The 24057-nt window shown below is 29.8% G+C and overlaps 1 protein-coding gene across 1 annotated transcript; it reads left to right on the top strand.

Moving 5' to 3' along the window:
- Positions 1–24057, top strand: LOC107438194 (synaptic vesicle 2-related protein). Its single transcript, XM_043047342.2, has 15 exons — positions 1–215; positions 1755–1843; positions 2427–2525; positions 3918–3989; positions 4938–5062; positions 7217–7280; positions 7941–8069; positions 12003–12208; positions 12338–12414; positions 14651–14779; positions 15461–15569; positions 17264–17348; positions 18330–18419; positions 18517–18627; positions 23827–24057. Exons 1-15 carry the CDS (start codon positions 122–124, stop codon positions 23845–23847), a joined length of 1500 nt encoding a protein of 499 aa, XP_042903276.1. The 5' UTR covers positions 1–121; the 3' UTR covers positions 23848–24057.

Here is a 24057-nt window from a genome sequence, read left to right as displayed (position 1 = left end):
AATAACATCTGGAAAATACGATGTGTTTACAACGCATGCGCTAAGACAAAACAATACTGTCTTTTTATCATTATTATTTTACTATTTGAAATAAACGGATAAAAATAAAATTCAAGGCAAAATGGATGTTAATGAAACTAAAATTCAAAATGAAAATCATTCGGAAAAGAATAAATTAAATAATCGAGAAGAAATATGTATAGATGATATAAAAGGTACGTCCTTGACTTAAAAATGTCTCTATTTAATTCTTTATGATCAGAATGTTCATTAAAAAGAAAATTCTGTATTTGATAGGACTATTTTTGGAATTTATATCACACAATCGAATAGTTTTTAAAGGTTTATTGAAAAAACATTATTCTTAAAAATTGTATTTTTATTTATTAATAATTATATACTAGTAGTATAGGAGATGTTACAACTTTCTCCAGTGTCTTATTTTTGTATTGCAAATATTAGTGTTTAAGTGTTGATTTTCACAGTCATGAAAACATTAACAACTCAATAACGCATTTGAATTTCAAATTGCCTTATTACATATAAGTTAAAATTTAAAAAAAGCAAACTCATTTAAACAGTACTTTTTATCTGCTAATGTTTAGCAAATTCAACGGATCGTTTTCAAAGCACTATGAATCAATGCACCAATATCACCTAAGAAAACTTACTGACACTTTATAAAAAAATATATTTTTAAAAATTAAATTCTGGTATCAGTTTGAATATTTCAAGGAAAAGAAAAATACATAGAAATCCATTTAGAGCAGATATATTCAATAATTTTTATGAGTGTCTTATACTTTGTAAAAATAAAAAAATAAAATTTTTCTTTCAAAATTTGACTTCCTTCTTATAGAAAATGAACGTTCTCCTTAAATAAAATTTTAATTTAAAACTATTTATTTAAAGTTTAAGTTGCTAATATAAAATTCATAAGAAAGCTTCATTTTTGTAGAACTTTTTTTTTTCTTTGAGAACCGAAGAATTTTTTCAATATTAATTTGAATGAGCGATTATTAAGTATCATTTTAGTGAATTTTGGGAGATCAGTTATAAAATTTAAGGGTGCATTTTTTTAACCTAGAATCATACTTCTTTAAGTATTCGGAGGAAATAAATTTCATAACAGACATTTGTGGTAAAATTGGATTTAAAATAGACACGCATTTTCCCATTTAATCAATTGTTTTGATCCCTATCGCATATCTATGTGATCATGTTTATTAATAAGTTGTGTTGTGGCGTCCAATAGAAAAAAAACGAATTTATACATTTTAATTTGTTGTTGCGTTTGTTATTATAAATGTTATAGTTGTTATATATTAAAAGATCATTGAAAGCTTTATAAAATCAGTGTAATCTTAAAAAGAATTACATTTTTTTTAAAAAAAACTGATATAATTCCATTTTTTTCGATTTGTGTTTAAAACTGAATGCAAACTAAATTAAATAAATTATCCAAAAACTAATTTATTCTAAAACCATTCAGTTATATTTTATTGCATATCAATTTGTGCATCTGCCAATCAATATAAAAGAAGAAAAATAACTATGTAGTGATTTGAATTTTGCATTGAATTTCGAAGTTAAACTAGCATTCAAGTTATTTTTAAATATATTGGAATATTGTTTTTAATTTTATTGGACAATAATTGAAACTTTAGGAGCTGTAGGATATATGTAGAGTGTTTATTTACCATAGAATTGATGTTAAGAGAGGTTTATGCACTTAGTAATAATTATTCTTAAAGGTTCTACATTTTCTGTTGATGATGCTGTTGAAAAAGCAGGATATGGAAGATTTCAAATCCGTTTACTCTGTTTAGCGGGATTAGGATGGGTAAGTTGATCGTTTAAATTTATTAACGAATATTAAACAATTTTCAGAAGTCATTAAGGTTAACGGGATTTACAGAAATGTGTTTCACTATATAATTTTTTAATATATTTACCGTTGGCAATTAAAGATCGAGTTTGAATCTGATAATTAAGTTCATTTATGATAAACAGCCAAGTCTAATAATTGATCCAAACTAGACAAACAAATGTTTGAATAAACAAATTGTATGAGTATCGAAAATCAAATGAATCGTTTTATTAAGGAGTCATTTTAATCGTTTTATTAATCGTTTATTAATTAATCGTTTTATGGAATAAACTGATGTAAATCAACGTATTAAATTTAATGCTTCAGAATCTTTGGTTGAACAAGAAAACAGTGTAGATAACTTTAAAGTTTAAATTACATACCTTACAAAATTAGTTAAAAATAAATCACTTATATACACATAATTAGGCTTCAATTTTAATTTACGCTTTCGATTCTCTAATTTTTATTTGAAAATAAATTTTCTTAAAATTCAAGAATAATCAGCATGTATGCAAAAATCTTAAGTTTTTTTTTAATATTATTATTTTTATAGTTTGCTGATGCGGCGGAAATTTTCATTTTATCTGTTATTGGTGATTTTTTGTCTTGTGATTGGGAACTTCAACGATGGCAATTAGCTATGCTAACATCGGTAAGTTTTAATTGTTTTATTAGTTTATTTTAAGTTTTTTTCAAGTCATTTTTGAGTAAAAATATTTTTTAATATGTTCAATTATATGAGTAATTTAGGCGGTTGAAATAATTCCATTAAATAAAAAAAGTATATATTATACAAGGCACATTGGTTTAGGTTGTTTTTAACTTAACCACTACAGAATTTTAAAAATAACGTAACTCTTTTTTCTTTTTTTCAAAAAAACAACCAAAACTAAGGGAGATCGGATGAATCTCTACAGTCTGTATTAAAATATTATTCCTTTACGGAAAAACAAAATTATTTTTTTAAAAAGTTTCTTAATTTCCTCCATTCTATTTTAAATAGAATTCTTTTTTTAAATTCGGGAAATGGTATTTTTTAATCTTTCGCACTTTGATGTGACCTTTGAGTAGACATCGATAGTCACCACTCTAAAACTTAAATTATTTATATCTTAATAATTAGCAACCACATTATTTCATGAATTCCAGATATTATATAAAAAATATTGTACAATGTAGCTAATTTGATTTACTGTTTAGATTAGTTCAAACAACATATTAAAGTAATCGAAGTGCAAGAGGTTAAATTTTCAATTTAATTTGAAGTTAGAGAAATTTTTCAACCGTTCGAAAATATTTTTTGTATAATTTATTACAATAATTCTGAAAAAAAATATTATTTAGATACTGCAGTTTCATCCAATTTATGAAATAAATAATTTTTTTAATACATTTCATTATTGGCAAAACTGCGATGTCTAAAAAATATTCTTTTCATAAATATAATAATAAATTATACAAAAATATGCCTTAATTTTTCAGAAATTTTAATTTCTGTTCAAATCTAAATGATTCGGATACTATAATTTCGTCCAATGTATGATATCTATTCATTTTTAATATGAAATCAATAAATTTAATACTTTGATCAAAAGTAAAATAAAGTTTCATAATGATTATAACAAATTATACAAAATTGTTTTGGATGATTGACAATTTCATAAAAACTATGAATCGAAAATCGCTCACGGGAGTTGTGAACACTAATTTACTTCCTACGATTCTTCTATGAATCACATGATCTGTGTTCTATTTATTCAAATAAAATTCACGAATTAGTATAAAAATAATTTTAATAGCTATTGTTCAAATTTTCTGAAAAAATGAACTTTAATTCGAAGGAAATCACGAAAACGTCGTTTTAAGATCAATTTAATATCGCTATTAAAAATAATTTTTTTATAATTCTTATATTGCTTAGTTAAAATGGTCACTATATTATTTAATGCAGCGTAACTTCCTAGTGGAAATCATTTGCTAGCTTTGCATGATTAAATTTTAAAATTAACCGAGCTTGTCAATCTAAAATTTCTTTCGCGTGTAGCTTGTTTTTGCTGGAACTATGATTGGAAGTCCAGCGTTTGGAACATTGGCTGACAAATATGGAAGAAAGAGGGTAAGTTATTTAGTAAATACTGTCTTAAGATTTTGTCTTATATATCGTGAAACCCATGTTGAGAATTTAAATAAATGTTATTAAATTACAAAATTAAAATGCTTACAAAAATTAAGATGGAAGAAAGAAAGGAAAACGTGCTTGGTATAGAATGAATTTAGAGAATAGAGCACGTCACTCCAAACTCACATTTCCCTTATGGTTGTGAGAAATTTGGCGGAATTCTACTTTATTTGGCGAGTGTTCGCTTGGCGGACCTGTACTCACAAAGTACCTGTTATTCACGGAAAGTACCTGTTATTCACAAATATTTCTTACGAAATTGTTTAGAATATATTAAACGATATATTAAAAGGTTATGTTAAAAGATTAGTATGTTATACTAAAACCATGCAAAGATAATGGATATTCAACGAGTAGATTTTTCTTTATCTTAAGACATGGAAATGGTCCCTTGCTTGAAACCGAGTAGAACTAGAATAGTTTTTCCTTTTAGTATCTGTAAAACAGATGGAAATTGGTCGCAGTGTTGCCAACCCAGAAAAAGAATTTAGATATGATATTCGGCTACCTAATCAGCCTTTTCATTCTCTTTGGGATCCACCGCAAAAGAACCACATCATAATTTTCATGTATTTCTCCTGGTAGAACATAAAAGTCTACATTACATAAAGGTTAGAGTTAGACAAGACTGGCACCGGCAAACACCACTGCCTGTAACTACTTGCAAAATAACCTGTTCAGAACGAGAAGGTCGAGTCAAAAGTTAAATTTTTAACCGTTTTAACAGTAAAATTTTCATTTTGATGACTATGAAGTTTTATTTTATTCACTTGAGACTTATGTATTATAATTTAAAGAACTATTCAAAATAATTATTAAACAAGTTCACTTTTTATAATTTTAAGTAAAAATGTTTAATTATAATTGAAAAAAAAACTATCTTAGAGTCTTTCAGTAGCTACGCCTCTACTATTCGTATTTGGTGCTCTCAGTGCAGCGTCGCCTTCATATGTATGGCTGGTTGTATTTAGATTTTTAATGGGTTTCGCCCTCGGAGGAATGACGCAAGGGTAAGACAAATTATTTATCTTTAAATAAAATAGTAATAATCACTACTTTTCAATATCTACCGTTTGGAGAAATTAGGCACAATAGTAAAAAATGTTGAATGAAAATATTTTGTAGGTGAAAAAGAAAGGAGACAGTTATTTAATAATAGTCTCTTTGATATAAAGACAAAAAGAAAACATAAACTTTTTAAAATAGTTTAAATGGAGAAATTCAGCAACAATTCTCTTGAGAATATGACTACAATGACAAAAATCCATTTGTAGTTAGTGAAAAAATGATAGCAGAGACGAATATTCAATATAAATATTTTGAATGAAACAAAATAGCAACAAAGTTTAAATAATAACTTTTTGAGAAAAAAGACAATGGCAAAAAAATTCTAATGTTTGTTATTTTTATAAAGAAACAATAGTAAAGGACATTCAATATAAGCATTTCGAACTAATATTTAAATTTTAATAATTTTTTTTATCTAGCAGGATAATAGGAAAAAAACTCAGAATAAACACAATTTATTAGATTGAGTGACAGACATATCAGTAAAAATTCCATGCAAACGCGTTAAATTACAATTCTACTGTTAAATTTAGCTACTTCCGTAATATGTCATGTTTAATCATTACAGTACATTCCATTTAACTATGTGGGAATAAAATTTAAAATCAATTTTTCTTAAGTTTAAAAATATATTTACTTATATGAAACTACAACATACTAAAACAATATAAAATTTAAGTTCCACATCCCAGTTTACAGTAAATTTTAAAAAGCTATTTCATACACATAGTTTACAAATAGTATAGAGTTACAGACAGTATGAGTTTATAAATTTATTTAAAATATTTTCATTTAATAGTTCACATTTAATAATTTACATTTAATTATTTTTAATTAACTTATTTAGACTTAATTAATTTTATTTACTACTTTTATATTTACTTGTGCTAATTTAGTTCTTTTTTCTTTTTAAATTTCGAAGTATAGATTCCAAACTTAGGAGTCAATTTTTTTAAAAGACAGTCAAATCTGAGAGGGTTGGATATTTGATATTTTCGGCCTTGAAAGTTGGGCAAATTTTCTGTTTCTTGGTACTTTAAGGTAAATTTCAAGGTCACGCTAAATGTACACGTTAGATATGTTGATTTCTTTGGTATTTCTCATTAGTAATATTTCCAGAACTATATACTTTTATTGTTTCACGATCGAAACAAGCAAATTATCACTGGGAAAGTCTGCGTCCTTATTTCGAAGATTTTTGAACGATCCTTGTACTTCAACTCCAAGATCCACTGAAAGCATTTATGTCTTAATAGTTGGAGTAAAAATAGTTAAACATATATTATTGGTCAATGCGGTCGTTCACTAATTTAAAAATAAATTATTACCTCATTTAAATGGTGTTTTGCTCAAAATTCCAAATGATGTTCATTTTTCACTCCTTAAAATCGTAAGAAAATTTCCCAAAATGCATTTCGTTTTCTTCGATTTTATATTTTATAACTGGCGTTGAACAGCCGACCCAATTCTGAGTTTACAACTATCAATCTTCAACTCCGAAGTCTTGTAATTTTGAACCCATTCCAGAAGACACGGGAACTCCTGGATCAAGAATTGGGAGAAAAGGGCCTTTGTGAAATACTTTTTGATGGAACTCACTCGCATTTGCGTTACATGGATTATAAAACCATGAAAATCTCCCATTTATAAACGACGGCAAGGGGACTCTAACCCATGATCCGTCTACCAATGTGGATCTTTTACGTCAGCACTGTGGTCGGTGCGAGCCAGGTGTGGAATTCGTATCGATCAGCCATCACTTGTAATCGAATCCTGTTCACCTCATTGGAAGGCGAACACTCTATCCCCTGAGCCACCACGGTTCTTAGCAAAATAGATTTAAAAAAGTATGTTTAATAGTTTTACATAAAGAACTTATCTCGAAAGTTTCAACAAAATCAAAGTTGTCAAGTATCCAACCCAGTCTGGCTCTAAAAATCCGTCTCTTAAATTGAGCTAAATCTTTGCAACTCTTGTATTCAATTATTTCATTTGCAAAATAGTTTTGTTTTAATCTGCTCATTTTTAATGTTATAGAAGTTTATCTAATAAATACTGTTCTTTAAATAATAGGAATGCATGTTTTCATTCAATAGGCTTACTCTTTGTTCCGAATATTGCCCTACAAAGATGAGAGGTCGAGCTGGATTCTACTTGTGTGTAGGTAATTTAGAATGAATAAAATAAAATACACCAACTGTTTGTTTTCATACAGAAAATGTTACCTCATAGGATGGAATAGATTAAGACATTAATAGGTGTTATTTAATAATAAATACTTTGAATATATATATTAGAATAAAAAGAAGCATTTTCAAATGACTCAATATAGTTTTACTCGTATACTTTCAACGATATCTTAAAATATTGATTTTCAGTAAGAAAAAAAATTAAGGTTTTGAATGTTATTTTTTATTTTTATGGTCTAACGATTTTCCGAAAAATAATTTGAAAATATGCCACATTTAAATCCATTTAAAAAAATGTATCTATTGAGTTTTACGGCTAAAAACATTTTCTTTCATTTTGATTTTTTTTTTAAAAAATTACAAAGCTTGTGAAATTTTTGTAATTTTAAAAATTATGTCATTTAATGCAAAATTAATCATTATTGTTTCAATGATTCAACATTCAATGTAAAGTCTTAAATCTTATATCGCATTGAATGAAAAATCTGCCCATTAAGTTGGTTATTTTTACATATTTAAAACTACGATATAAATATTTGCGTGTCTTCTCATGTAAATATAAATGATCATAAAACTTTATTTTTATACTTTTAGTTATGTAAACATTGAAATAGAAATTTTTATTTTACAGTATTTTTGGTCTTTTGGAACAATTAGCGTAGTTTTGCTGTCATGGGTAGTGATGGAATTCTTAAGCAATTGGCGAATTCTTTTGGCTATCACATCTCTTCCTGCTTTTATTGTGGTCATATCGCTAAAGGTATGAAATGTTTAAATTTAATTATTACACAAAATCTATTATTTTCATTAGTGCTTAACAGCAGATTTTTTATGCGTTTTATAAATTACAATGCCGTTACACTGTATTTTACAACTCGCCTTAGTTGAGATCTTGAGGGAAATAAGGTAATACAGGATGTCGCAAAAAAAAATTGTTTGTCCGGGGATTTTTCTTTTTTTCCCTATACATGCGTTTGGTGAGAAAACCAACGAAACCAAAGTACTATTAGTAAGATTTGGGTTTTAATCCACGATCTGCCTATCAATATTTGGTTGTTTTGCATCTTTGGAACCAGGGTATGGTTCTATGTCACTAATATTGGAAGCTTTTACTTAATTTGTTTAACCATTCGGGCCTGCAGACACAGTTGGGACATGCGTTTTATAAATTACAATGCCGTTACACTGTATTTTACAACTCGCCTTAGTTGAGATCTTGAGGGAAATAAGGTAATACAGGATGTCGCAAAAAAAAATTGTTTGTCCGGGGTTTTTTCTTTTTTTCCCTGTACATGCGTTTGGTGAGAAAACCAACGAAACCAACGTACTATTAGTAAGATTTGGGTTTTAATCCACGATCTGTCTATCAATATTTGGTTGTTTTGCATCTTTGGAACCAGGGTTTGGATCTATGTCACTAATATTGGAAGCTTCAACTCATTTTGTTAAACCATTCGGTCCTGCAGACACAGTTGGGACTCTGAAACATAGTTCGCAAATCGTGACATGATGGTGACATTTTAATGTGAATTTCAACAGTTTAGGCAACGAGTAAAATTGTATGCGAAGCTGAAAACAGGAAAAAAACCAGGATCATCTGTGATACATGATTGGTTTTATTTGTATTTAATTAAAAATAATAACAAAAGTAATTTTCTTCATTTTTTGTCTTCTTGAATTGCTGGGAGTTTCTACACCTCAGTTCAATGCCAAATGTGTAAAGAAAGAAAATTTTTAAAGCCTCATAAAACTTTATATCTTTTGTAGACTGATAAAAATAGCTTATATTATGTGTACCGAGTAACATAAGCTGGTATTTTGCTATTTCACATTTAACAAATACAGCTGCAATCTAGAAGAAGAAATTCCTTGACAAATCTGGTTTCATATTTCATTGTTTGAACACATTGTTCAATTTAGAAATGTTTGTCACAGAAAAGCTGTTATTTTGTTTCCAAATTAAAAATAAAATATCGCTAAATATTTCTTCTAGGCCAAATTTCTTATCAAACCCTCTCTCACTTTCATGAAAATTACACATTAAGAGCGTAATAGTTGTTTTGTATGAACATTAAATTTAAGTATTTGATGTAAAATTACACATTAATTTATTTTATTTCTTAAATATTGATTTATAATGTTAATTATTAGTCTGTTTATTTTATGAATTTCAATTGTAAACTCTTATAGTTTATCATATTTTATGAAAGATATTAGAAGAATATAATTCTCAATCTTATTTTACGAAAATTGTTAATAAGGAGTTTTTTTTTTGTATAGAGAAATGTACAAGTTTAATTATTAATTTTGTTCTAAAACCATATAGTATCACATGTGATATTTAAGGAACACATCTGTAATAAATAGAACATTAAAAAAATGCTATAAAAGTAATGATGAGCTAAATTTAGATTATTTATTGTAGAAAATGTAGCTGTAAATTTCAACCTTGACATAAAAAGAATACCGTAAATTTGATTGAACTTAGAATTTTCGTAAACAAACGCTTAAAATATTTTTACGTGTAATATCTAAATATTATTTTAAGATAGCTCATATAAGTAGAAATAATAAAAAATACTTTTATTTAGTTCGGAAGTAATTGTTTCTAAAAAATTACTCTTATTCATTTCTTTATGGTAATCTAATCATGCAGCACAAAATTTTTGTGAAAATTTTTAGCATGACAAAATGCCAAATTAATTGAGTTATATTTACTTTTAAATACATTAGGAGAACTTAACGAGGGTAATTTTCCATAAAAAGTTCATTAACAATAGTGAGTTTTTTCCTGAGACCTAAGAAGGAAAGCAGTGGAGCAGGGGATAAAGCACTCGTCTCTGAGATTACCCAGGTTCGAGTTCCAGCGACTCGAATTCTGCATCCGTCTAGAACTTACTACACATCTAGCTTAAAAATATCATCAGTGGAGGTAGAATCATGGGTTAAAAACCCGTTGCTACCGGGCTAACTATGTTTTCGTGGTTTTCCGTTCCATTTAACGCACATACAAGTAATTCCAATGAAAATTCCTCCACGAAGGATAGTTTGATCCAATGCTTGTACCAGTAGTTCTTTACGAGCACCGTATTTAACTGGCATCCACGCTATATCCTGTGTGTACGAGTGCTGTATCTAGCCGGTACCCACGCGATTTCTAGGACGTACGAGCGCCGTATTTAACCGATGTTAGCGCAATACCGTTTGAAAACCAACCCAATCTGTTTTAAACTGCCACCTGCTGATATTCTATTTACCTGCATTGAAATAATACTAGAATAAGAGTATTTTGAATGCACTTAATATGTTTTGTTAGTCGAAACAAGTTTAATTTGTGTGTTATAATTAAGAGTGAAATATTTCGTCTGTACAAAAATAAAACAGAAGCAAAGACTGAAAACTTCATCTGAATTAAATTACTAATGTAACAGATCTCATGACAGTTCAGATTGCCATGGTTTCATTTCTGAACTCAACAATGTGCTGAACGCCATCTAACGAAAATATTGTCATTCCATCTCCAGTTGCTGACCTCTTAGGTTGTGTTCATGCCCGTAATACCAGGAAATGTTTAATTTTTTTTCATTATTATTATTTGCATTTGTGTATTTTTTATGACTGTTACATGTGCTATATTTTATGTGTTTCGATAAATTGAATAAGAGCTAGTCGGAATCTAAATTTCTGTCCCGCAGTGGGCTGATCGTTAAGACACGGTTCCCAGCAGATCACCGAAGTCAAGCATCACTGGCTGCGGTCAGTGTGTGGGTGGGTGACCACTTGGATCAGTCTGCGTAGGGACCGTCGGGTCGTCGGGCTACCGAAGCGGGGATGGCATCCCCTCTGCTGAGGATCAAAATTGTGATGGCATGTCTTCGGATCATCCTCAGGGATGTTTCCCAGACCGTCGCCAATAGCCCATTGTGCAGTTCTAGTGCGACGTAAATGAACAAATCAATCAATCTAAATTTCTAACATGAACAGTTACAGTAGGCATTTTTTTAAAAAATTATCCTAAATTTTTATTTATAATACCTCCAAATATAATGTTGTGTAACACTTAATAAGAAAATTCGAACAACAGCTTACCGACATTCAATGTGCACACTTCGCGGAGCGGTGCATCGAACAGTGACGTCACTTCAGCGGAACAGAGTGCCCTAACCGAAGGGTTAAAATAGTACACGCAACATATTTTTGCTTAAAGAGTTTAAACACTTGCTAATAATGTAAATAATTTGTATAGAGCCCTGATAGCTCAGAGGATAGAGCGTTCACTTTCCAATGAAGTAAACCGGGTTCGAATCCCGGTCGATACAAATTCCACATCCGGCTCGCACCGACCATAGCGCTGACGTAAAATATACTCAGTGGTAAACGAATCATGGGTTAGAGTCCCCATACCATCAGGCTAACCATGGGAGGTTTTCGTGGTTCTCCTCTCCATGCAACGCAAATGTGGGTTAGTTCCATCAAAAAGTTCTCCACGAAGGCAAATTTCTCCCAACACTTAATCAAGAAGTTCCCTTGCTTTCTGGATTGGGTTCAAAATTACAAGGCTACGGAGTTGAACTTTAATAGCCGTAAACCCAAAGAATTGGATCGGCTGTTCAACGACGGTAATAAAATAAAATAATTTGTATAATATGCTATTTATAGAAACATGTCTTTTTTCAATTACATGACTCTAAAGTGGTATCCAGAAAGTTCCAGATATTACGTAGTGAGCAACCAACATGAAAAAGCCATTAAGATTTTAGACAAAATGGCCAAGTGTAACAATACTGTTGCGCCACCAGGCGAACTTGAAGAACTTAAAGAAACTGCTGTAAGGGGTCGCCTCCAGGATCTCCTTAATCAAAAACTCAGGAAAACAACACTGATATTTTGGTACATCTGGTGAGATAACTTTTATAATAGATAATAAAACATGATTTTAGAATAGTGTATCTAAAATACCTACTTATAGCTAGGGAAATATTCAATTTAGACAGTTCTGTTTTTATCGTCCATTTATACATTTTGTAGGTTTGCGACTGCTTTTGCTTATTATGGAATTGCTTTGCTAACACCTATTATCATTCAGAAAGGAGGTCTCACAACAAGTAAATATATTTTATTTATCTCTCGTAAATGTGTATGTGTGCGCGTGTGTGCGTGTCACATAAACGTCCTGATGAGGTTATTATGTAAATGATGCGCATGCTACTGTGAATGACCGAAAAATCGGTGGTTGTTGACTTTCACCGGTGAATGTTGACAATCAAATAGTCGCCTTGGTGAATGTACGAAATATTTATTACATCCGATTTGATATTAATTTATTCGTGGATATAATTACATTTATTCAATATTTTAATATTTACTGATGATAGATTAGAAGAAACATCAGTGTTTGGAGCATCAGGTAAATATATACCGGGCAATGATACTTGACCTTAAAAAATATCAGTGTAGGGTATACCGGGCAAATGTATACCGGGCAGTGGCCCTTGACCTTAAAAAAACATCAGTGTAGGGTATACCGGCCAAATATATACCGGGCAGTGATCCTTGACCTTTAAAAATCATCAGTGTTTGGAGTATCGGGCAAATGTATACCAGGCAATGGCACTTGACCTTAAAAAACCATTGCTCGGTACACCCTACACTGATGTTTTTTTAAGGTCAAGGGCCACTGCCCGGTATATATTTGCCCGATATACCCTACACTGATGTTTTTTTAAGGTCAAGTGCCATTGCCCGGTATATATTTGCCCGATACTCCAAACACTGATGTTTCTTCTAATCTATCGTCAGTAAGTATTAAAATATCGAATAAATGTAATTATATCCCCGTATTAATTAATATCAAATCGGATGTAATAAATGTTTCGGACATTCACCAAGTGATTGTGATTGTTAACATTCACCGGTGAAAGTCAACAACCACCGATTTCGGTCATTCACAGTAACATACACATCATTTACGTAATAACCCCATCAGGACGTTTATTTCATACTTTGCCTAAATAGCATCCGGCATTATATATAATGCCTAAGGCATTATACATAATGCCAATACTTCTCATATTTCATACTTTGCCTAAAAACATCAGGCATTTCATACGGCATTTCATACTTTGCCGGTCACATATATATTAATAAATGTCTAATGAACTCTAAATAATCCACATTTTTAAATTCGGTGTGAAAAGTGTTTTGATTTAAATCATTAAGAACTAATCCATTAACCTCTCACTTACGGCTGGTTCAATAACTGGACCAAAATGACAGGCTTAATGCTAAGTGCCATAACCAAAAGGTTAAGGAAAAGTAGAGTTGTTTTGAGGTAAATATTTTTTGAAAATGTTATGTGAACAACATTTCAATATCAACAATCAAAAATAGTCATAATTTTTACATGTATGAAACTCAGTTCGTTAAAAAAACCGGGATTCGGATGACATTTATTTTTTTCCACTCTGTATAATCTAACTTATACTATTTAGAATACAAGAAGTAAGAAAACAAACTTTGCACTTTAGAAAAAAGATCGGAAAATTTACTATACGATAAAAATTACAGACACTCAAAATACCACTATTTTTTTATATTTTGAATTCAATTTTTTGCAGTAGAAATGTATGGTAGAAAAATATTAACAGATAATAACTGAAAAACCATTTGGTCAAGCACTGAAAATCTACGTAATTTTCACCGAAGTGCTTTGGTAATGATGTTGGTAACGATAAAATATGGTTTCATAATACAGGATAAAATTGGTAGATGTGATAAAATTTGTTAATTTTATCATAATGCATTTGAGCATGGCATAAGAACCTTATATTCCGTTAAATATATATTTTTTGTTTTGTATTTTTTATTAAACGTGGGGTAATAAGAATTATAATTTTGAAAAGCAGAATTTCCTGTTAACCGTTACCATAAAGCGGAAAAATTGCTAAATGAATGGTTAAAATACTGAATATTATAGTTTTTATCTCCAGAATTATGGTTCTTGTCCTTACCAAATAGTACAGTAAATTTACCGAAAAATTGTTCTCCGTGGATATATCTCAAAAGTTTCCGTAATTTTTTACTCAGAGTTTTTTTTTTCTGTAAAGAATATGCTACCCAACAACATGGAAGTATGAATTTTAAAAACAATAAATAAAAAGAAAAATCCAAACTCTGATTTAATACCAGAAGAACAAGGAATATCTTTTCCAAAGTCAACGAATTATTTTTTGATAAAATTTGTCGGAACAAATAGGAGCGTTTTCTTGTAAAGCTTACACATAGTAAGCTGTTAATTTTAAATAAATGCAAAAAATATGTATGTTGTTTCATTTTAATCAGATGAGAACAGTGCCTCAAGTATCGTCAATGGAACAGATGATGTGACGATGAGCAAAATAATTCCTTGCACTAAATTGACGCGGCAAAACTACATAGATTTGTTATGGACAAGCTCAGCGGAATTTCCTGGTATTTTATATTACTTTTATTTGAAATTTTATTGTATAGTAATTATTTTATTTCATTTTATTATACAGTATTTGTTTTCAAAATAATAATACGTCAAAGGATTTTTGTATTAACTATTCTTCGAATTTTGCCCAAATTAATAGTTATAGTCTTGTGAAGAAAAAATAAACAAGTCATAAATATCTATACTTGAATTTTTTCACAAATGCATTCAGTGAAAGAAATACTTTTAAAATACATAAAAAAATATTCTATAAACTTGCATCTAAAAGAGCTCGAAGAAATGTTTGACTTTTGCCAGAAATTTTTATCATAAAGAAAATAAGTAAATAGTATGCTATTCTAAAAGTAGTAAAAATGTTTTCAAAAATATTAATATTTCAGCAGAAATATCGGAGAAACTTTAAAAAAGGGAACAAAATTTCTCTTTCGAAATTGTGCTGATGGTTCAACAAAAAGTTAGTTCATTATGACAAACCAGTTGTATTTATAAACTGATAATAATTTTTACAGTGCTTAAGTGCACTCGGTCTTTTTACTATGAATATTTAAATTCTGAAATGAAACTTTTAAATAAATGGAAAAACACTATTCTACGAACTGATCTTTTTCTTACTGTAATGTCAATTGAAGAAAATGGAATTGTATAAGAAGCAATTATGTACTTATATTTTGACATAGGACTCGTACTCTTTACGTTTTTGGTTGAGTGTTGTTCCCGGAAACTACTGCTAGGAGGTGCGTGCGCATTCAGTGGAGTGATGATATTTCTCCTTCTCTTGAAAACCAAGTAAGCTTATGTGGAATTTAGATTTAAATTCAGAAGATTGTTAATCATATTCATAAGCCTGAGAATAAAAACAATAATCATATAAATCAGCTCTGCCTGTAAATAATAGTATTTTTGACGAAGAACATTAAAGTTGCAATTAACTTATTTTCCATTGAATCGCTTTAAAAAATTGATTAGCGATTATTTAAAATTCCAAGTCAAATGTAAACACGATAGCTCGTAGCGACAATTATTCAATAATTTTTTTAGAACTATAATATGGATCGATGGTACCAGCTTGTCGAAGAAGTAAAGACTGCCTCTGCGCAATGCTCACCACGTTACCGTAATTATGCAGTAGGTCTCGAAATTTCGGAATGTTAAACTCCATGACCCTCTCCTCGCTCATTTTTAATGAATACAATAGATTACTTAAATTAATGCTTAAAAGAACAATATTACTATCAAAATTAGACGAATCATTATCTAGGTCAATCGCAAAAGTTGTTGACAAAACAGAAATACGCTTCTAACAAATTTTCACCTCTACATAGTTCCATTTAAAAGTCGAATTAATTGTGATACTTTTAGCTTCATCTTCACTATGATTGACCTCGATTAAATATTAATTTGAGAGCCTTATTGTATGCACAGATGTTTACTTTATTTTTATTCTTAAATTAATTATAAAAGGGTGGCACTTATGAAACACTTTGTATAGTGTTACTACGTAAAAATTGAACAAGAAAATCATTAGATAAATATTTTTAAAAAAAGTTTTATTTCTAAACGTCAGCCATTTTAAGATATTTCTAAAAAGACAAGGATTCCTCACGTATCTGTTTCTTTAAACGAGCAAATTAAAAGAAAAGCGCTTTTACGACCCCTAATTCAGTGAACCAAAAAATATATAGTTTGTTTAAAGTAAGAACTCCCCTACCCATTCGTCTGGACTTGTGGCGGTAACTATGGTAACGAGGTATAACTATTTCAAGTTGGAGTGTGGGGGGGGACAGGTTTTGGCTCGTGTCGGCGAGAGAAAGATAATCTTTTTCTTCTGTCTATTGTGCTAGCCCTAGAGTGAAGAGAAGCTACCCTCTCTGATAAGCGCTATTCTTGTTTCCATAGCAGCAGATAGCCTCAGACTTTGTGGCGGGGGAAGTTCTTACCGTAGACAAACTATAGCTATGCAGTAACATCACAAGATCCAAAATATTGTAGCATACTCCCCTGATATTACAGACTTCGTAAAAGTATAGTGCCCATGTCTAAAAGCGTACTTGACGAATGATAGGAATAAAACAAGTATCAAAACGTTAAAAAAATTTTAAGCTTATAGTTTTATTGTAAAGAGTTGCTTAAGGCTATTGGTAGGTAGAAAAAAGTAGCTCTTGTTATAATTTATTTTATAAAAGCTTACTAATTTTTCTATTGTAAGGATAACAAAAATTGCAGAAGTCTCATTTACTTACATTTTCTTCTTTTATTCGTTATTAATCTAATTTTTAAAAGTAAATTACAATTCTGATCATTTTCAAAAACATATGTTTTAAATCATACATATGTTAAAAAGCTATCTTAATACAATTGTATTTTCATATTTTAGCATAAATCCTAATTTTTTCACATATTATTTTACTGCCAGAGCATTTTGCTAAGTACCTATAATAATATGTTACTTATAATAAATGTTAATATAATTTTCTTTGCAGAAAAATCATTATCCTTGTTTTCCTGTTTGGAGCAAGAAGTATATTATTGTCAGTGTTCCAACTGATTTTAATCATGACGAGCGAAGTAAGAACGTATATTAAATTTTTATCAACAATATTGTGTAACAAAAATGGTCAGATATTTTTAATTCCAGTTCTCAGGAACTACACGACCAATTTCGATCAAATTTTGTATTTTGCATTGTAAAATTATATTCCTTAAAAATAATGCAAAAGATTGAATACCTGAAAATTTAAAGTTTTTTTCGGCCATCATTGAAGAAAATAATAAATATTTACTAAAATTTATTTTTTGCATGGAATTATCTTTGGATAAACGAATTTTGTAATTCTGTGCAAAAATATTTCAATTCACTTAAAAAGTTCTTGAGATATAGCGAAATACGCAAAAAGTAAAATTTAAGAGGCCCAAAGCTTGCAGCCCTCTCCTCATCAAACCTTATTTCCCAGATTGTGTCTACCTCCTATAATTTGGGGGAAAGAAATCCTAATCCGTTGAGAAAAACGTATTATTCAGAGAAAGTACGTTTTTGCTTCTGATTTCGTTAAGTCAAAATATTGTTTGCACTTATTAATTAGCATATTTGAGGTTACCCTCACGAAACAGGAAGATTGAGTTCTAGAACGGGAAGATCCGATCGTTAGATCAAAAGTTATTCAGAGTGGTACGTTTTTGTTTTTTGAAAATATACTACCCGCTAGAGGGCGTGTTCAAGTGTTGCGATCGCGATTTAAGGATCACATCTATTATTTAATAGTGTCAGACGATTTGTTGAGTACTTCATTTTGATGCCAGATTTATTCAATTCTATTATACAGAATATTCCACTCCAGAATATATTTACTGTAGACGATATTTTGTTACAATATACTATCAAATAATTTTTACAAGGTATGCCACATATAACTTTTAGTAAATTAAACATTTAACATTTACATCTAAATTTTTTGTTTTACAAAGATGATAACTTTATTTGTTTTTGAGGAGTACATTACCTTATGCCACTTTTATCTTTTCACTAATAAAAACATAAACTTTTTCAAGGTATTTCCAACTACTGTGAGAGCCCTTGCTATGGGTACAGGAAGTGCATTTGCTCGGTTGGGAGGCTTAATAGTTCCTTATATCGCTCAGGTAAAATTAAAGAAGAAAAAGAATACTTTTCAAAATAAATGCTAAATATCTGTCCAATAGTGATACATACTAATGCCTTTTTTTTGTCTTTATTAAGGTAATGATTATCAGTCAGCCATTGGCGACCATTTGTGTGCTTGCTGGCGTGACAATCATTTGTGCCGTTGCAGCTGCTTTTATTCCAGAAACAAAAGGAGAACGATTAAAGGTACAATTGTCAATTACAATGTTTTGATATTTTGCGGCTAAATTTTCTAAGATTAATTCCAGGCTGCTCTTTTTTATGTAATGTGTTACAGTTTCGATAAACTTTTTAAATAATCTGTATGAAACACATTAAAATTGTTTTTCTTTTTTTTCATTTTCAACTTAATGCTTGTTTATAAGATATTAAGTTTCTTTGTAAACGATATTTATTGGAGCAATTTAAACTCGTGCGTTCATGAAGTCTAAAGCGAAAATGAAATTAACGGTGAACGATGAAATTAATAGATATACTGCAGAACAATTTCAGAACAAAGATAATTCAACTTATTCTAGATACTATTAAAATATTCACTAAATGCTGTCAGACATTTAAATTCAGGTGAATAATCGGGACAGAAGCTGAAAATTTAACCTAAAACTAAATAATATTGATTTTTGCCTCTTCTTATAGATAATTTTTTCTCAATATCAATTTCTAACATTTGAAATTTTCAACTAGATTATGCTTTTCTTTAAACTTAGCTGGATACTAGTAGGTGGGCAGATATAAAAATACATACCATATGTGCTAATGTGATAAATCAGAGCGATCAGTTGAACACTTATTATTTATGTTGTAAGAATGACAAAATTAATTTTATTATTATGTATGAGAAAGACATATAGGAAAAGCAATGCACGCCGCTGTTTTATCTTAACAATTGAAAATTTCCATAAGTTACACACATTTTAACAGAAAACAATAGAAGGAAGTCGAAGAAGTATGCTTTACATCAGAAACTGCATTTCTTTACGAAATGATATTACATTTACAAACAAGTTTCGTTAAGAAAAAAAGTGGAATTATGTGACTGGTGTTAGTTTGCTGACAGTACGAATTGTATCCATTAGTATGGGGACAATTCTACAGTTAGTTATTTTCTTTTTAAAGAACATTAAAACCTGCAATGAATTTTTCTTAAAAAAATTTATTTTAATTTATTTGATTAAAAAATTCTTTCGAAGCAAAAAAAGTTACATAATATTTTATTTAATATTTTTTATTCTTCTTTTTTTAAGAAATAAGGTAGCTTATTTAAGTTGAATTATTTTTTTAAGTCGTTATAATTTTAATGTCGCCAGTTCTATATTGGACCAAATAATTGGGTCTTAGTGAAAACAGAAGACTCCTTTGGAATGTATCTATGACTTTTATCCATGCTATATATTTTTTTATAAATTGAAACATTAAGCGTCTTTGAAACGTTTTGGTGTTGGTTTTTTATTAATGCACATTTTTTTTTCTTCCTTCATCGTGTAAATTGACTTTTATAGAATTATTTGCAGGGTGCGTAGCGTTTTTAAAAAGTGCTTAAAGGTGCTTATTTTCGATTTTCGTTTATTAAAAGCCCTTAAAGGTGCTTTTTTTCATTGGGTGTTTTTAAAAAGTGCTTAATTTTCCCTTTTTTCAAAACGAGATTTTTCCTTTACTATGTTGATTTTCGCTTTGAATTATGCAAAATGTCACAGTTCACATTGTTCTATTCAACGTTTTCATAATTAATTCAACCCAAATCTATTTCGGTGTATTGTCAGTCCGTAGCGTTTGAAAACGCCATTCATTTTACATGATTCAAAATTTCATAATTTTTGACAATTGTCAAAAACAATGCCAAAAGTTTTTTTTTTTTTTGACATGACGGTTAAAACAAAATAAAATCGTCAATTATCAAACATTTCCAACCCTGCCTAATATTTTTTCAAAGTGCTTAAAAATATTTTTTGAGTGCTCGAAAAGTGCTTAAAAGGTGCTTATTTTTTGTTCAATTATTTGGCTATGCACCTTGATTTGGCACGAGGGATTTTTTGCACACTCTATTTTACATAAACGATTCCTCAAAATATTTAACAAGTTATGAATTGGAGTTGAATCAGGCCATAAAATTAAGCGAAATTACTTTGACTTCCTGGAATGCATTTCTAAACTATTTTTGAATTATACACGAAGCTAAATCATGTACCTAAGTATTCACCACACAGTTGACATAAGCACACTTTCACAGTATAGTAGTTGCAAATATATTTCATTGACAGTTTTTTTATAGGTGTGTAAGTTATAAAATATATAAAGAACTTTGTTGAAAAATAAGTCATGCTAAGTTTTGAAAATACTTTTTTATTCAGATTTAGGAACATGTTATTAGAATAACTATGTTACAGCGCATGTTGATTAAGTAATTGAAAGAGAATTCACCAGGGAGGGTATTTTAACATTCAAAGTACAGAAAAAAATGAGTTCAGATAAATTAAGAGTCAACTACGAATTTTCAAAAGCTGACATTTGTTTTGAATATATCAAATTGCAAACAAATTATGACAGGAACACTATCCTTCGCATAAGACCAGCTCATTCTACTATTTCTGCAATGTTTGCAATAAGATATTTTAAAGGAAAAAATTTTATTTCAATTTATGCTTTTTCTTTTTCAAACTTTAAATTATTAGTGTTTTTGTAAGAGAAGAACATACTATTAGGACATTGCTAGATTAAAAACTTCCTTACTTGATTAAAAACTTCAAAAATTGATAATAACCAGGGTTCGAAAAACCACCCGTCCGCCCGTCTTCGGCGGTCAAAAATTCCCCGTGGACAACGAATTTCTCGAATCCGACGTCCGTGCGGACGGCCATTTTCCCGTTAATGTGGGTGATACATTTTCAGGTTTTGTTATCTTACAAGAGTCTAGCGCCTCACTTCTAAAATGATCCTCTAATCTAGAAATACAGCAACATACTGCGCATGGTGGAATGGATGTTTTCTCTGACTCCCGTAATGCAGCGGCTGAAAGGGACTCTTCAGCAATGAACTTACAAAGAAACACACTACGTACTGGTCTTAAACAAGAAGCGTTAAACGTTATTATGAACATCTACCTAAATGGAAAACCCCTTTAAGATTTTTGTGCAGAAACCTCTGTAAATCATTAGCTTGATTGTGGAACTGGCAAACGACATATTTGATTCATTTAAAAAACGCAGTACCCTCGGATAAATTGACATTCCAGATAACTTGACATTTGTCATTTAAATTATTTCAAAAAAGAAATTAATTATTTTATAAAAGAAATACTAGGTTCCTATAAGTAACCTAGTATTCCTTTTATTACTTTATAATGCAATCCTAGTATTTGTAATCCTAGTAACTACTAATTCATTGTGCAGTTTAAATAAATGTTTGTAATAAATAAGAGAAAATTATATTTTTATTTATTTAGAAGCGACGGGTTAGTTTCAAAGGAGGACGGGTACATAGTTGGACAAGCCGTCCTCGGGGACGGGTAAAATTTTTGAGTTTTTTCGAGCCCTGATAATAACAGTCGACATGTTTCAAGAGCTCAAAAATAGGAACTCATTTTTAAGACTTGAACGACGTGAATACGAGACGTACCAGATTTTCATATCTGACAAGTCTTGAAAATGGGCGCCGATTTTTGAGTGCTTAAATCCTGTCTAATGCTGTTTCTAATTTATAACTTTTTAAAGCGAATGAAGTTTTTAATCAAGTAATGTCTTGGGGCTTTAGTTTCTTGGGATTATTTATTTAATGCTGAGAAAGGTTTCTCACATGGTATCTACTCATAAGCACATGTTTTTATATGTTTAGAATTAATTTATAGGAATTAGCTTACTGTGTTTTGAATAATTTTATTTTTCATGAATAAAAATTATGTTCTAATAGATTAAACATAATTTTTATTCATATGTATATGTATCTAATAGAATATTTATCCAGTTGGATCAGTTTGCGTAGGGACCGAGGGTGTGCGGTATTGGTCCTCGTTAAACTGTGCTACCGTGAAGTGCTCGACTTCGCGCGCAGGTCGTCGGGCTACCGAAGCGGGGGTGCCATTCCCTCCGCAGAGGATCAAAATTGTGATGGCATGTCTTCGGATCATTCTCCGGGATGCATCCCAGACCGTCGCCAATAGCCCATTGTGCAGCTCTAGTGCGACGTAAATTAACAACATGTATCTAATATGTATAAAAATATGCACCTAATGAAGTTTTTTCAAGTTTTTTAATATGTCATTCAACAGTTTTTTTCTATAACTTAACAAGGCTTAATGTTAAACAAGGTTAGAAATTTTAGTAAAGGTTGATTTATAACATCTTTGAAACTTGTTGAATCCCTAAAATGGTGCTTATTTAAGCCACTTCACATCATTTCAACTTAACAGCTACACTGTAAAAAAATTCCGAATCGAAATACGATAAAAAGTATCGGCATTCAGGGTGTCGGTATTTTTTGCAGTAAAATCCAGTTTTAACGAAACATAATTTGGAACGAAATGACACATAAACCGTAATTATTACACTAATAATTACAATAAAATCACTGAATCACTCTAATTAATAAATATTACTGTATAAACTACGGTAAAATATTTTACAATAAAAATGAATTTCTCGGATGATGCACCCAAAGTTCTAGTACTTTATACCGTAATTCGATCCAGAATTTTTTACAGTGTAGACGGATATTTATCGTGACCAGAAATATGGTTCAATTTAATATCTTTTTGAGACAGCAGCAAACTTGCNCTCTGACATAAGTTAAACAAGGTTAGAAATTTTAGTAAAGGTTGATTTATAGCATCTTTGAAACTTGTTGAAACCCTAATATGGTGCTCATTTAAGCCACTTCACATCATTTCAACTTAACAGCTACACTGTAAAAAATTCCGAATCGAAATACGATAAAAAGTATCGGCACTCAGGGTGCCGATATTTTTTAAAGTAAAATACAGTTTTATCGGAACATAATTCGGAACAAAATGACACATAAACCGTAATTTTTACAGTAATAATTACAATAAAATCACTGAATCACTCTAATTAATAAATATTACTGTATAAACTACGGTAAAATATTTTACAATAAAAATGAATTTCTCGGATGATGCACCCAAAGTTCTAGTACTTTATACCGTAATTCGATCCAGAATTTTTTACAGTGTAGACGGATATTTATCGTGACCAGAAATATGGTTCAATTTAATATCTTTTTGAGACAGCAGCAAACTTGCACCGTATAATGGTACCGATATTATGGTTTGAAGTCGAACCGACTTTTATTAGAGTGTCCTGCTATACTACGTCTATTTTATTATAATAAATTTTAGTGCTTAATAATAATTTGTATGAAATATTACTTTTATAGGAAACCATTGAATTGACATGAATAAAGTTATTTTAAGGAGACTTCATAAAGTTAGAAGATTGAAAGAAGACTGCTACAGACGAGCTTATTTTGAAATAATTTATTGAAACAATTTGAATTTTTTTGTACAGTCAAAAGTGTATAGAAGATATATGATTATTTGATATTGTGCTGTTAAATATGATAAATATGTTATATAAAAGCAATTTGAAAGAAGAAATTCGAAGGAAA

Source organism: Parasteatoda tepidariorum, chromosome 5 (assembly GCF_043381705.1).
Source record: "Parasteatoda tepidariorum isolate YZ-2023 chromosome 5, CAS_Ptep_4.0, whole genome shotgun sequence".
In the NCBI taxonomy this organism is placed as follows: domain Eukaryota; kingdom Metazoa; phylum Arthropoda; class Arachnida; order Araneae; family Theridiidae; genus Parasteatoda; species Parasteatoda tepidariorum.
This window is presented reverse-complemented; position numbering and strand designations above follow the sequence as displayed.